Genomic DNA, 14,145 nt, shown 5'->3' on the forward strand with positions numbered 1-14,145 from the left:
CTACGCTCCTTGTCTGGCACATACCCCTCAGGACCGTGAACTCCCACCGGTGTGCGGTCACTGCAGCCCAGGCTGCCTCCAATCTTGACATCCCCAATGAGCTCACTGGCATTGGTGACTGTGAGGTCCAGTATGGCATCCCCTCGGGTAGGGCTGTCTGTTTCCTGTCTTAGGAAGTTATTGTCAAGGCACTCCAGGAGCCTCCTGGATCATCTACAGCTCGCCGTGTTACTTTTCCAGCAGATGTTGGGGTTCTTGAAATCCCCCAGCAGGATGAGCGCCTTCGAGCGCAATGCCTCCTGCAGCTGGAAGAAGAAGGCTTCATCAGTAGATTCCCCTTGATCAGGTACTAGACACCAACTAAAAGGTTCCCCTTGTTGCCTCGGTCTCTAATTCCTACCCATAAGCTTTCAACTTCCCCTTGGCTATTCTTTAGGGACATCTCTTCACACTCTATCCCTTCATTAACATAGAGGGCAACACCTCCGCCCCTCCTTCCTCGCCTGCCCCTTCTGAACAGCATGTAGCCATCGATAGTCACAGGATTCATCCCACCAGGTTTCAGTAATGGTGATTCTGTCATAGCTTTCCAGCAGCACGGTAGCTTCCAACTCCTGTTTCTGGCCCATGCTGCCAGCATTCGTGTAGAGGCACTTCAGCCGGGCTGTTGGCTCTGACGCCTTCTTAGAGGAGCACCCCTTGGGGTGTTTCACGTGTGTTTCCCTGTTGACTCGGACTACATCAGGAGCCCCTGGCTCGTCTCCGTAAGACTTTGGCTGTGATGTAGCGTCCCCAGCATGCCTCGGGGAAACAGGTCCTTACTATGCGCCCCGTCCCTCTAACCCTGACGTGTTATCCCACAGCTTGTCACAGACAAACCTAATATTATCATCCCCCTCCCCCTTCACATCTAGTTTAAAGCCCTGTTGATCAGCCCCACAATCTCTTGGGCAGAAAGATTGAGAAAGGTGTTTCCCATCTGACGCCAATAAGCCCAGTGCCATGTAGGCCATCCCATTATCAAAAAACCCAAAATTGTGGCGGCAACACCAGCCACGGAGCCATGTGTTAATGGACTGGATGCGCCTGTTCCTTCCAGTGTCACTGCCTGCAACTGGAAGGAGTGAGGAGAAAAGCACCTGTGCCCCAGACTCCCTTACCAACCTTCCCAAGGCCCTGAAGTCCCCCTTGATTGCTCTTGGTCTACGAGTCGCAGCTTCATCTACACCTACATGGAAAATCTGTAACGGGTAGTAGTCCGAGGACTGTATCAAACTAGGGACTTTCCTAGTTATGTCCTTAACCCAGGCTCCAGGAAGACAGCAGACATCCCTGTGAGGAGGGTCTGCCCGGCATACTGGACCCTCTATTCCCTCAGGAGAGAGGCGCAAGTGACTATAACCCTCCTTTTCTTCCTTGTGGATGTGGTGATGATACAAGCGGTACACCTTGCTGACTACATATAAAGACATTTTAATAGGTAAAGTGAAGCTGCATGCGCAAGGGAAGAAAAATCAGGAATTCATTTCCTACTTCCTGTGGGCTTGCAGGTGTTTAGGCCTTTCCAAGAAAGCAGGGCTTCCTCACACATAATGGTCACCCGGGAGGACAACGGCATAAATCCCAGCGTCTCCCCTGTGCTTTCCTCTTTGCCCCAGCTTTTCTTGTCGATCATGATGCCACATGGCAGGGAATTATCATCTTGCTCATGCATGACTAGCCCCTTGTGAACCCTGGTGACAGTCTTGTCCTTCAAGTTCCCGGAAACGGTTTCCAGGCCCAGTTGCTCCATCACTTTCCCAGGGCTCAGGGTGGTAGAGGAGAGAGAGCTGTTTCATGAACATCCCAAGAAAGGTGGAAGGAAGTTGTAAAATCTTACATCTCTTCTGATGCTGGGAACCTCATGCTGATGCCGCATCAGGTGAGCCACAACTCATGGCACATTGCACCGATCCCCCACCCTCGTGATGTTTGCCACTACTGTAGCCTTCAGAGACTATGCATAAATCTCGTAGAAGTGTTGTAGGGGGAAAGCATGCTGCTTCACTTGAAAAGAAAGGCAAAGCTCTCCCAATGACATCATTGTTGCTGCCAGGTGGTGGTTGACTCCAGGCTCTTCCATTATGATTAGCCGGCTGAGTTCTTCCTTGCTGTGGGTTAACCCTGTCAGGCAGCTAAGCCCCACTAGCAGATCAATCACTAGTTCTTCAGCAGGATGGGAATGAGAATTGGAAGGACAAAGGTGAAAAAACCTATGGGTTCATAATCATATAATCATGGAATGTGTTGGGTTGGAAGGGACATTTAAAGGTCACCTAGTCCAACCCCCCTGCACTAAGCAGGGACATCTTTAACTAGATCAGGTTGCTCAGAGCCTCATGAAGCCTGGCCTTGAATGTCTCCAGGGATGGGTCTTCCACCACCTTTCTGGGCAACCTGTTCCAGTGTCTCACCACCCTCATTGTAAAGAACTTCTTCCTAATGTCAAATCTAAACCCAACCTGCTCTAGTTTAAAAACATTTCCCCTCGTCCTATCGCTACATGCCTCCGCAAACAACCCCTCCCCAGCTTTCCTGTAGGCCCTCTTCAGGTACTGGAGGGCTGCTATAAGGTCTCCCTGGAGCCTTCTCTTCTCCAGGCTGAACAATCCCAACTCTCTCAGCCTGTCTTCATAGGAGAGGGGCTTCACCCTTTGACCATCTTTGTGGCCCTCCTCTGGACCTGCTCCAACAGGGCCATGTCCTTCTTGTGCTGAGGACGCCAGAGCTGGACACACTACTCCAGGTGGGGTCTCAGGACAGCAGAGTAGAGGGGGAGAATCACCTCTCTTGATCTGCTGGCCATGCTTCTTTTGATGCATCCCAGGATGTGATTGGCCTTCTGGGCTGCAAGCACACATTGTTGGCTCATGTCCGGCTTTTCATCCACCAGTACCCCCAAGTCCTTTTCCACAGGGCTATTTCTCTATCGCATCATCCCCCAGCCTGTATTGATAATGAGGATTGTCCCAACTCAAGTGTAGGACCTTGCACCTGGCCTTGTTGAACTTCATAAGGTTTGCTCAGGCCCACCTCTCTAGCTCATCCAGGTCCCTCTGGATGCCATCCCGTCCCTCTGGCCTCTCGACTGCACCACTCAGCTTAGTGTCGTCGGCAAGCTTGCTGAGGGTGCACTTGATCCCACTGTCTAAATCATTGATGAAGATATCCAACAGCACTGGTCCCAATACGGATCCCTGAGGGACACCACTTGTCACCCCTCTCCATCTGGACATCGAGCCATTGACCACCACCCTCTGGATGCGACCATCCAGCCAGTTCCTTATCCACCAAACAGTCCACCCATCAAATCCATATCTCTCCAACTCAGAGAGAAGAATGTTGTGGGGGACCATGTCAAAGGCCTTGCAGAAGTCCAGAGAGATGGTATCTGTAGCTCTTCCCTTGTCCACTGATGCAGTCCCTCCATTGTAGAAAGCCACCAGGTTGGTCAGACAGCACTTGCCCCTGGTGAAGCCGTTCTGGCTGTCTCGAATCACCTCCCTGTCCTCCATATGCCTTAGCATAGCTTCTAGGAGGATCTGTTCCATGATCTTCCCAGGCATGGAGGTGAGACTGACAGGGCGGTAGTTCCCAGGGTGCTCCTTTCTACCCTTTTTAACAATGTGTGCAATGTTTCCCTTTTTCCAGTCACCAGGGACTTCACCTGACCGCCACGACTTTTCAAATGTCATGGAGAATGGCTTGGCAACTACATCAGCCAGTCCCCTCAGGACTCTGGGATGCATCTCATCAGGTCCCATAGCCTTGTATATGTTCAGGTTCCTCAGGTGGTCACAAACCTTGTCTTCACTTACAGTGGGAGGTCCTGTGTCTCACAGGTCCCCGTCTTGCGGTCCTTCAACCTGGGAGGCATGAGGAGAGAGGCTGGCAGTGAAGACCGAGGCAAAAAAGTTGAGTTGAGTCTTAACTTCGACATTCCACAGCATCACTTAGAAGAGGCCCAACTAAGAATTTCCCACTGTATGTCCTCATTACTATAACTGCTATCAGTTGTACTACAGTAAGAATCACCCAAATTAATGATACGTGGACTTTGATAAAAAAAACCTGAGTAAAGCACAGCGGTGATGGGATCAGAACTGACCTCAGCAGCTGGAGCCCAGCAACTTCTTTGAGATCTACATCTTCATCCCCTGGACCATCGGCATGAGCTGCAGCAGGTGCACCAGCCTCAAGCTCTGAAAATACAGCATGCAACATTCCAGCACCACACACTATCCCACCTGCCCTGAGAGACTGTTCCAAGAGATGGAGCCCAAAGCCATGGATGAAATGCACTCAATGGACATTTTAGAGGGATGGCCCATGGACTAAGGGCATTACATCTGTATGAATATATATGTATGTGTGTATATATACACATAAGACAGGGGAAAGTAGTAGGTGTTCCATCCCATGTGAGTCATGCTTAGTCTGTAGCTGGCTGGGGAAAGGAATAGGAAGTCACCAGTCGGAGCGGGCTGGGGCATCCTGGGTCCATTCAGTGAGCGGTGGTACTGTAATCATGTTTCTACATTCATCTGTCCATGTTATTGTTGTTGTTTTCTTGTTCCCTTTGCTGTTCTGTTAAACTGCCTTGGTCTCAACCCACAAGTTTTGCCTTTTTCTTCTGATTCTTCCCTGTGGTAGGGGGGGAGTTTGAGAGAGCGGCCATATGGTTAGTTCTTTGTTGCCCTCTGAGGCTAAACAGCAACATGGCTCAAATTCCAGAAGGAGTCCAGTGACGAGTGGTGTCCCTCAGGGGTCCATATTCAGTCCAGTACTGCCTAATGTCTCCATCAATGACATAGACAGTGGGATTGAGTGCAGCCTCAGGGTATCTGCGGATGACACCAAGTTCAGTGGTGTGGTTGACATGCCTGAGGGATGGGATGCCATCCAGAAGGACCTGGACAAGCTCAAGAAGTGGTCCCATGTGTACCTCATGAGGTTCAACAAGGCCAAGTGTAAGGCCCTGCACCGGATTGGGGCAACCCCTGGTATCAGTCGAGGCTGGGGGATGAAGGGATTGAGAGCAGTGCTGGAGAGAAGGACTTGTGGGTACTGGTGTGCTTGCAGCCCAGAAATCCAATTGTATCCTGGGTGGCATCAAAAGAAGCGTGGGCAGCAGGCCAAGGGAAGTGATTGTGCCCCTCTTCTCTGCTCTGCTGAGATCCCACCTGGAGTTCTGCATCCAGCTCTGGAGTCCTCAGCACAGGAAAGACATGGACGTGGCTGGAGCAGCTCCAGAGGAGGGTCACAAAAATGATCAAAGGGGTGGAACACCTCTCCTATGAGGACAGGCTGAGAGAGTTGGGGTTGCTCAGCCTGGAGAAGAGAAAACTCTGGGGACACCTTATTGCAGCCTTTCCATATAGAAAGGGAACTTATAGGAAGATGGGGAGAGAGGGTTTAGTAGGGCCTGTAGTGATAGGATGAGGGGTAATGGCTTTAAACTAAAAGAACAGCTAGAAAGAAGAAATGTTTTGTGATGAGGATAAGGACACACAGGAATGGGTTTCCCTGAGAGGCTGTAGATGTCCCATCCCTGGAAATATTTCCAGGGACTGGACAGGGCTCTGAGCAACCTGATCTAGATGAAGATGCCCCTGCACACTGGAGGGGAGTTTGGACATGGTGACCTTTAAACTTCCCTTCCAACCCAAGTGATGCTATGATTCTCAAGTTCTATGTTTCTATACATAGACGGGACGAATCTCCCCCCACTCCAAGCCTTCTCTTCTCCAGGGTCAACGGTCCCAGCTCTCTCAGCCTTTCCTCATCTAAGAGGTGCTCCAGACCCATAATCATCTCCGTCACCCTTCACGGGCCTCTCCCCAGTATATCCAGCTCTTTATTGTACTCTGCTTCCAGGAAGAGAAGCTAGTACTCCAGGAGTGACCCCAGCAGTGCTGAGTACAGGGGAAGGATCACCTCCCTGAGCTGCTGCAAACACTCCTTCTGGTGCAGCCCAGGACATCCCATATGCCAGGACAGCCCATATCCCTCTTTGCCACAAGGGCCCATTTCTGGCTCATGGTCACGTTGTCCACCAGAACTATTGGGGTCCTTCTCTGAGCACGTGCTTCCCTGGTGGGCAGCCCCCAGCCTGGCCTGGTGCAGGGAGTTGTTCCTGCCCAGGTGCAGGACTTGGCTCTTGCCCGTGTTGAGCTGCAGGGGGATCCTGTCAGCCCACTTCTCCAGCCTGTCGAGGTCCCTGTGGATGGCAGCACAGCCCTCTGTGTGTCTGGTCTCCGCGGGCAGGGGCTGGGAGTGAGGCCAGGGCGGGCTGGGGGTGCGGGGCACGGGGAGGGTCCTGCGAGGGGACGCTGCGGGCCGACGGCCCGTCCCTGCCGCTGGGGCTGGGGCCGGGGCCGGCCCCGGCTGCGGGCGGTCGAGGCGCCGACGCCCTTGCGCAGGGCTCGGCAGGGCGACGAGGCGGGAGAGCGGCGGAGCCGCGCTGGCAGCCCCGGTTCAGGAGCCTCAGTGTGCCGGGGAGCCGCGCTCCTCCTCTGCCCGCGGCCCTGCCCGCATCCGCCCTTCTCCTGCCCCAAATCGGACGCGGCAGCGGGGGGCTGGGCCGGGGCGGGGGTGCTCGGGGCAGGCAGAGGCATCGGCTCTGCCCCCTCGCCGGCGGGCGGGCAGGAGCGGGTTCGAGCGCGGCTGCGCTCGGCTTCTGTGCGGCTCCCGCCGGGCCCTCGGTCCCCGTCCTTCCCCGGCGCGGCAGGGCACGATGGCGGCCGGTCTGGGGCCGTGGCTCCTGGCCTTGGCCTTGGCCTCGGGGCCGGCAGGTGAGAACCGTGCGGGGAGGGCGGCGAGGCCGGGCCCGGGGCTTCGGTTGCCCGCGGTCGGCGCTGCCCGTGCCGGGGCCCCGGGGCTGCGGCTGCTCCTGCGCCGGGGGAGCTGTCGGCTGGCACTCGCCTTGGGTGGGGAGCGGGTGGGGTGGGCGGGCGAGGGAGAGGCCGGGGCCGGGGCCGGGGGAGGCTTTGGGGCGGCGGGTCTGGCCGCAGTGTGGGAGCGGGCGCGGCTGAGCCCCGAGGGGGGCAGGCGGGGCATTGCCCCGGGCGCGGGGCTTTGCCGGGAGAGGCGGGTGGCGGCTGTGGCTGTGCCGGGGCGGGGGGCGCCGGGGCGGCGGGGGAACGTCGTGGGGCCGTGGTGGCGCGCTGCCCGGCTGCCTGCGCTCTCCGTCCGCAGGGGTGTGGGCGCAGCTGAGGCTGGTGGAGGCCGGCGGAGGGCTGCGAGCTCCCGGGGACTCCGTGCACCTCACCTGCCGCGGATCCGGCTTCACCTTCGGGAGTTACGACGTTTATTGGTACCGTCAGGCCCCCGGTGGTGGTCTCGAGTGGGTGTCTGTCATCAGCTCTGATTCCTCAGTTACTCGGTTCGGGCAGTCTGTGCAGGGTCGAGCCACGGTGTCCCGGGACAATTCCCGGTCTGAGTCCTCTCTGTCCCTGAGTGCCCTGCAGCCCCAGGACTCTGCCCGCTACTTCTGTGCCATTGACACGGAGACAGGAAATCCAGCTGAGCTTTAACAGAAACCTGCTGGGGCCCAGCCCAGGTGCAAGAGCAATAGGGCAAGGGAGTGCTGTGATGTGCATGGGGTCACCCATGGTTGTTTCCAGCAGTGAAGGGTTATCACTTTGCACAGCAGGTGTTTGTGGCCTGTCCTGCACACTGCAGGAATTTATTTGATTGCCAATTAAAATACAGTGCAATGGAGAGTATAGAAAATTACCCCATCCCTAAAGAAACCGTCCTCCCTCTCTGCCATCCTTCTTCCCAGGCTCAGCTTCACTCTTGCATTCCCTTCCTCTCCCCAGGAGGCACAGGGGCCAATTGGAAATGGGGCTTGGGGTCAGTTTGTAGTATTTCTTCTGCATTGTTTCGGCACCTAAATCTATGGGGCCCTCTGGCATTCATGCGTGGGTATGAAAGAGCTGGCCAATGTTATGACAGGACCTCTCTCTGTTTTTTTTCAATGGCCTAGGGAGTCTGGAGAGGCCCCAGACAACTGGAAGCTGGCAAATGTTATCCCCGTTTTCCGGAGGGGAAAGAAGGTAAAGCCTGGTAATTACAGGCCTCTCAGTCTCTTTTCAGTGCCTGCTAAACAGCTTTGAGCTTCATGATGTTTGGTGGTACTGTCAGGCACCAGGTGGCACATTCGACTTGGTGTCCATCTGCTGGGCCTGAAGTAAACCATATTACGGAGCAGCGATGCAGGGTTGAGCCATGGCATCCCAGGACAATTCCCGTTCTGAGGCATATCTGTCCCTGAGTGCCCTGCAGCCCAGGGACTCTGCCCGCTACTTCTGTGCCGTTTGCACAGAGACAGGAAAACCAGCTGAGCTTTAACACAAACGTCCTGCCAGGGTCCCAGCTCTGGGTCTGAAGCTGGAATGGAGTCGAATCCCACAGTGGTTCAGGGCTGCTCTCGGAGAGGTGTGTAGTTACATCATATGATGTAACTATATTGGTGCTTGGTCCTGATGGAAACGTTTTATCTGTTTTATCTGAGTCTGTCTGCAAAGCATTACCCCTTCTGCTTGCCTTCTTCCCATGTCTCATGCCAATCCTCACTCCTGTCACACTCTGAAACTGCTTAACCCTTGGAAACAAGTTTTGCTGTTTCCATCGTGTGTACCCTGTCACGGCTGATTGTTGAGGTGTGGTAATAGCCGTGCTCAGGTTTTGGGCACGGCTCAGGTCCGCTCAGTCCAGTTGTCACTATTCACTCACTAAGTAGCTAGGAGAGGAAATACAGAAAGTACAGAGGGTCATTTGGGAGCCCACTGGGAGAATGGGGAGGTCTCCCAGATCTGAGATTCTAACAGGAACAAGAGGTTGTGAACATGTGTGTTTGGAGCTGCTGGATCCCAGAGATCACAGGCAGAAGCCCAGGGAAGTGGTGGAGTAGATGAAGATATTGCTTGAACTGTTCCTGCCTGTTTATCCTTGTCTCCTGGGGTTGCAGGTGCCCTTTCTCAGGTGGAGATAGAGGCCTCTGGCCCCGTGGTAGGGAAGGTCTCAGAGTCACTCACGCTCACCTGACGCATCTCTGGTGTACCCATCACCGATAGCAGCTACGCTTGGGACTGGATCCGTCAGACTCCTGGCAGAGACCTGCAGCACATAGCGTTGCTGTATCCTTTCACGGGACTTCAGCACATTGCTTCATTCTTCCAGACACGAGTCACCAGCTCTGCAGACCCCTCCAGGAACCAGCTGTTGCTGGAAGTGCTCTCGCCATCAGCTGCAGACACGGCCACGTATTTCTGCAGCACCAGAGAGCTGGAAAAAGGGCACAGTGCTTGAAAGACAGGCAAAGCCGGGGCAGAAAATAAGGAGGGGTGTTAAATTCAGCCAGGTCTTTCCTGGTTGGCTGCAAAAAGGCTTTTGAGGAGTAGCCTGGGCTGGCTTTCCTGGAAAGGGGCACAGAGGTGCTGTGGCAGCAGCAGCAGCAGCAGAGTATCTCACAAGCACACACAAAACCATGAACAAGTTGATCACCTTCTTCCATTCTTCTCAGTCTTTCCCACAAGAAAAAAGCAACAGAGAAAGCAGTTTGTTTAAGAAGCAGCACAACAAGCATTGAAGAACTAAGATTTGATTATGGCAAACCACAGCTGAATTGAGCTTTTAAAGCTCATGTTGATCAGGGAGCCCCAGAACAGGCAAACAGCAGGAGCTGAGCTGCAGGGCACCTTTTCCCTTGTGCATGAAGTGTTGGCACTCTGTGCATATATATTCATGTGTGTACATGAGGTCCAGCATATATATTTAAGTGTGTACGCTGAGGTCCAGCATAGAATTTTGTGGAAGGACTCCCAACAAGGAAAATATGATTTGGGGGCTGTGGGGACCCTGGGGTATCCCTACCATGCTGTGGCAGCTCCAAGTGTCTCAGGGCACCTTAGGCCACCTCCAGGTTCAATGGGTTCCTCTACCATCTTGCAACTCGCCTTCCCACCCCTGTCTTGGATCCCTTCCCTAAGGGGACAGATTGGAGCACACATGAAGAGGAAGAGGAGGGGAAGGACTCAGAGAGTCTGCAGAGGGGCAGCATGGAATTTGGGCATCCTAAAATGGTAGTACCAGTCAAAACGGTGACACTGTAGGGCTCAGCAGGTGTCCTCTCCTGTGGCTACAAAGGTCCTAGGGGGAGCTCTGTGTTCCTGCTGAGTAGGGTAAGAATGGAGAAGGGAGTGTCCCTGCTCTGCTGAGGAGCCCCAACAGCCTGGTCCCTGCTCAGTCCTGTGCACATGAGTTTTGGGGGATGAGCTGGGGGCCTGGAACCTGCACATGTACCCCAGAGCTTCAGTGCACAGCGAATCCTGGATCTCCCCTGCCCTTTGCTACCTTTGCTGCTTGCGGGCATCTGGGAAGGCTTTGGTGGGAAGAGGCCGCTGGAGAAATGTCAGCACGAGGGAGCGAGTGGAGGAGTAGGGTGCTGAGCAAGAGCAGGGTGAGGAGCACTTCTGCCATGGAGCGCCCTGTCCACAAGAGTAGAGGGGTCAGTGGCTCCCATCCAGGAGCAGCAGCTCACAAGCAGCAAGGAGCCAGGGTGCCCTGGGAGGACAACTTGCCGCCCCCCAGGCCAGCTCCAAAATCCCAGCAGAAACACTGCAGTCCTTCCTCAGAGGAAGGTCGAGGGTAGCTGTACAGCAACATGCCACCTTTTGCCCACTAGAGGTTTTCCTGCCAAGCGAGCTCTCTGGTATTGCAGCTTGCAGGATGAGAGACACCCGAGAGTTCACCAACAGCTTCAGGTTCTTCTGCTCCTCCAGCCCCCACCTCTCGCCTTCGCTGTTGTCATAGACCGAGGGAGGGACCAGGAGGGACTAGGACTGACTGCAGTGACAGAGGCACAGACAGGGCAGATGTGGGCAGAGCTGTTCTGCCAGCGGAGACAAGCTACAGAGCGTCGAGGCAGAGTGGGGCCTGGCTGTGTGGACTGCCCTGTGCGTGGGGTTCTTTCCCATCATAGGTAAGCAAAAGGAAGAGGAAGGGGTGATGCCTCCCAGGAACTGAGCATGCTCCTGTGCTCTGCTCGCCACAGAGCTGTGCTAACCACTTGCAGCCTGACCTGCACCCCGCCTCTACCTCCCCAGCAATCCCTGCAGAGCACAGCGGGAGATGAGTTCCTCCTCTTCTAGCTGCAATTTAGGCACCTCCATCCAGCCTGGCTGCTCCGCAGTGTGGGAACAGGCAGGGAATCTACCTGGTACACCCCCATCCTTGGGCCTAATGCTTTGTCCTTGCAAAGAGCAGGTTGAGGATGTCAGCATAAGATCCAAGCCCCACTTGCCTGTGAGATGTCCTTGTGCACATTCCGAGCAGTATCAGGGACAGGAGAGTAAATTCCTCACCATCACAGCCTGGCAAAGCCAAAGGGATTTGTCCTCCATCATGCAAATCCTTCCTGCACCAAATCAGAAAATCCAAAAAACCTTCTTCTCTGACAGGGAAAAGGAGGGAGTGGTGTCACTCTCCTCATGAGCCCTGATTCCTGGTACCAGCTCAGTTCCTCTACTCATCTTTGTCAGTTGGGTTGAAAGAGAACAAATTTAGTCCAGTGCTATCCCAGTGTCCCCACCAGCAATGCCGTGACCTTTTCTGAATCTTGGAGCGATCATGGCTTGTTCTTCCTCACTGCTGCAGTCACTGGCCATGTGGCCTTGGAGCAACAGATCGGGGATCTGGCCATGCGAGAGGGAGATGGAATCACCTTCCAGTGCAGCATGAGTGGGGACAGTATGAGCATCTGCTACATGTTCTGGTACCGGCTGGGGCCACGTGGCTCTCTGGAATGGATTTACCGGGAAGGTGATGCCTCTGGAGAAGATATCCAGGGTCGCGTTAAGGGATCAGTGGAGAGCTCCCAGAACAGATTCACCCTGCAGATCCAGGCAGCAAAGCAAGGGGATGAAGCAGTGTATTACTGTGGTGCCAGGCTCAGCCTGGAGCAGCTCTGCAGCAGCGTGGAGCCAAAACCCAACTGATAGGGAGTACAGACTTCTCAGCATTTATTTCTAGCAGCTGCTAATCAGATATTGGTGTCACGCATTGGCAGGTGCAGGAATAAAACCTTGGGCATGCTTGCAGTCAAAAGCAGTGAAGATAAGTGTTTATGATGCAGGAGGATGTATTGTGGGAACTTCAGAGACTGTCTAGTGACGTGCTGGTTATTACACATTATCTGGGCTGCTGTCCAGCCTGGCCCAGTTTTACCTCTGTGGCTTGCTTGTAGATGTGGGATCATGGAGAGGCGGTGTGGTAGCTTACTCCTGTACCATAGTAGATGGATGGGTGACATTGTAGTGGGTGGCTACTACAGATCACCTGATCGGGAAGAAGAAGTAGACAAGGTGTGATGGGTTGACCTTGGCTGGCCTCCAGGTGCCCAACAAGCGACTCTGTCAGTCCCCCTCCTCTACTGAACAGGGTGAAAAAAACACAATGAAAGGCACATGGGTCAAGAAACAGACAAGGAGATGACCCAGCAATTACCTTCAGAGGCCAAAGAGACTCGACTTGAGGAAATAAATTCTATCTATTATCAATCCAATCAGAGTAGGACAGCGAGAAATAAGAACAAATCTAAAAACACCTTTCTGCCATCCCACGCTTCTTCCCGGGTTCAACTTCACTCCCAACTTCTCTACCTCTTCCCTCCAAGAGGCATATAGGGGAAGGGGAATGGGGGTTGCGGCCAGTTCATACCACCTCCTCTCTGCCGCTTTTTACTCCGCAGGCTCTTCTCCTGAGCGGTCAGCTCTACAGCTGATGGGCAACACGAGAAACAAAGAAGGCAGGGACACTGTGTAAAGACCGTTCAGCAACAGCTAAAACTTTGATGTGTTATCAACACGGTATTTGCCATAAAATATTGCAGCTGCCCATACAGGCCTCTCTGAAGAAAATTAACTCCATCACAAACAAATCAAGTACACCTACTCTTGCTGACCCTGCTTCAAGCAGGAGAGTTAAACCAGGCCTTTTCAGAGGTCCATTACAGCCTCAACTTTTCTGCCATCTTAGGAGCAAAACTGTCTCCTCTTCTGCTGCACTTTCTAATGCCCTTCCTGGGGAGTATGAAAGGACAGCATCAGGCCTGACGGCCAGCCCGAGCTTTTAAGAGACAGTTTGTGGGTCTGGAAATGCTTTGGGAATACTCTTGCGTCCTGGTTGGGGGGAAGACCTCGAGTCTCTCCTCATGACCTCACGCGCTGCCAGCATGCTGCCATGTATGCCCTGCAGCCCTCCAGCAGTGACTGTTAGGTGGTTTTGATGGGGAAATGGAGAGGCTCTAACAGTCATTTCCCCATTGAATTCCCTGCCCTCTGCTCAGTCCAGGAGCCCTGCCTCCAGCAACAAGCTGTGGCCAGCAGTACGCTTCTCGGGCTCCAGGAAGCAGCCAGTCAAGTGCTCAAATGGGGATGCATGTTATTCCTCATCCTTCCAAAGCCAGGCTCTGGGTTTGTGCAGGGGGTTGTACAACCTGTTCACATGTGCATGTACCTGTGTCTGCAACTCTGCAGAAGAACCATAAGATCTATCAGAAGACTGAAGACCACAAATACAGCAAACATAACCATGCCGAATACCTCTCCCGAGTCCTCCGCGTGCTCCTCTTTTACCCACCCATATGACATTTTTGTATCACTCCTGAGTGAGTCCTGTATAACTCTCCTGAGTTCCAGCTTTGAATCTTGTAGCCAAAAGAGGAAAGTGCGTTTTCCTCAACAGTCCTGTAAAAAGCTGTTCCTGGAAGTCATCAGGAGAGTAGTAAAGTCCAAGTTTCATTTTTCCCCTCTGCCCTGGCACATATCACAAAGTCGTGAATGTGCCCGTGAGCCTTTCACAGACTCACAGAAATCCTGAAGTTGGGGGGCACCTCAGGAGGTCATCCAGACCCTCTGCTCAAGTAGGGCCTCCTAGAGCCGGTTGCCCGGGACCATCTCCGGACAGCTTTTGAATATCTCCAAGCAGGCAGAACCAACAGCCTTTCTGGGCAACCTGTGCCAGTGCACAGTCACCCTGACAGTGAAAAAGTGTCACATAAGGTTGCACATTGCCTTGTGACCTGTCACTGAGGACCAGAGA

The 14,145-nt window shown here is 53.9% G+C and overlaps 1 protein-coding gene and 1 gene segment (V, D, J or C); both read left to right on the forward strand.

Annotated features, from left to right (window-relative positions):
- The window catches only part of LOC141732867 (M1-specific T cell receptor alpha chain-like), a 341,791-nt gene that overhangs the window by 84,172 nt on the left and 243,474 nt on the right, over nt 1–14,145 (forward strand). The gene's annotated exons all lie outside the window — the stretch shown is intronic.
- On the forward strand, nt 6,618–7,574 carry LOC141732914 (Ig heavy chain V region C3-like). The segment is given in 2 exon segments: nt 6,618–6,833; nt 7,237–7,574. Coding segments are annotated over 2 exon segments (396 nt in total).

Source organism: Larus michahellis, chromosome 18 (genome assembly GCF_964199755.1).
Source record: "Larus michahellis chromosome 18, bLarMic1.1, whole genome shotgun sequence".
In the NCBI taxonomy this organism is placed as follows: Eukaryota; Metazoa; Chordata; class Aves; order Charadriiformes; family Laridae; genus Larus; species Larus michahellis.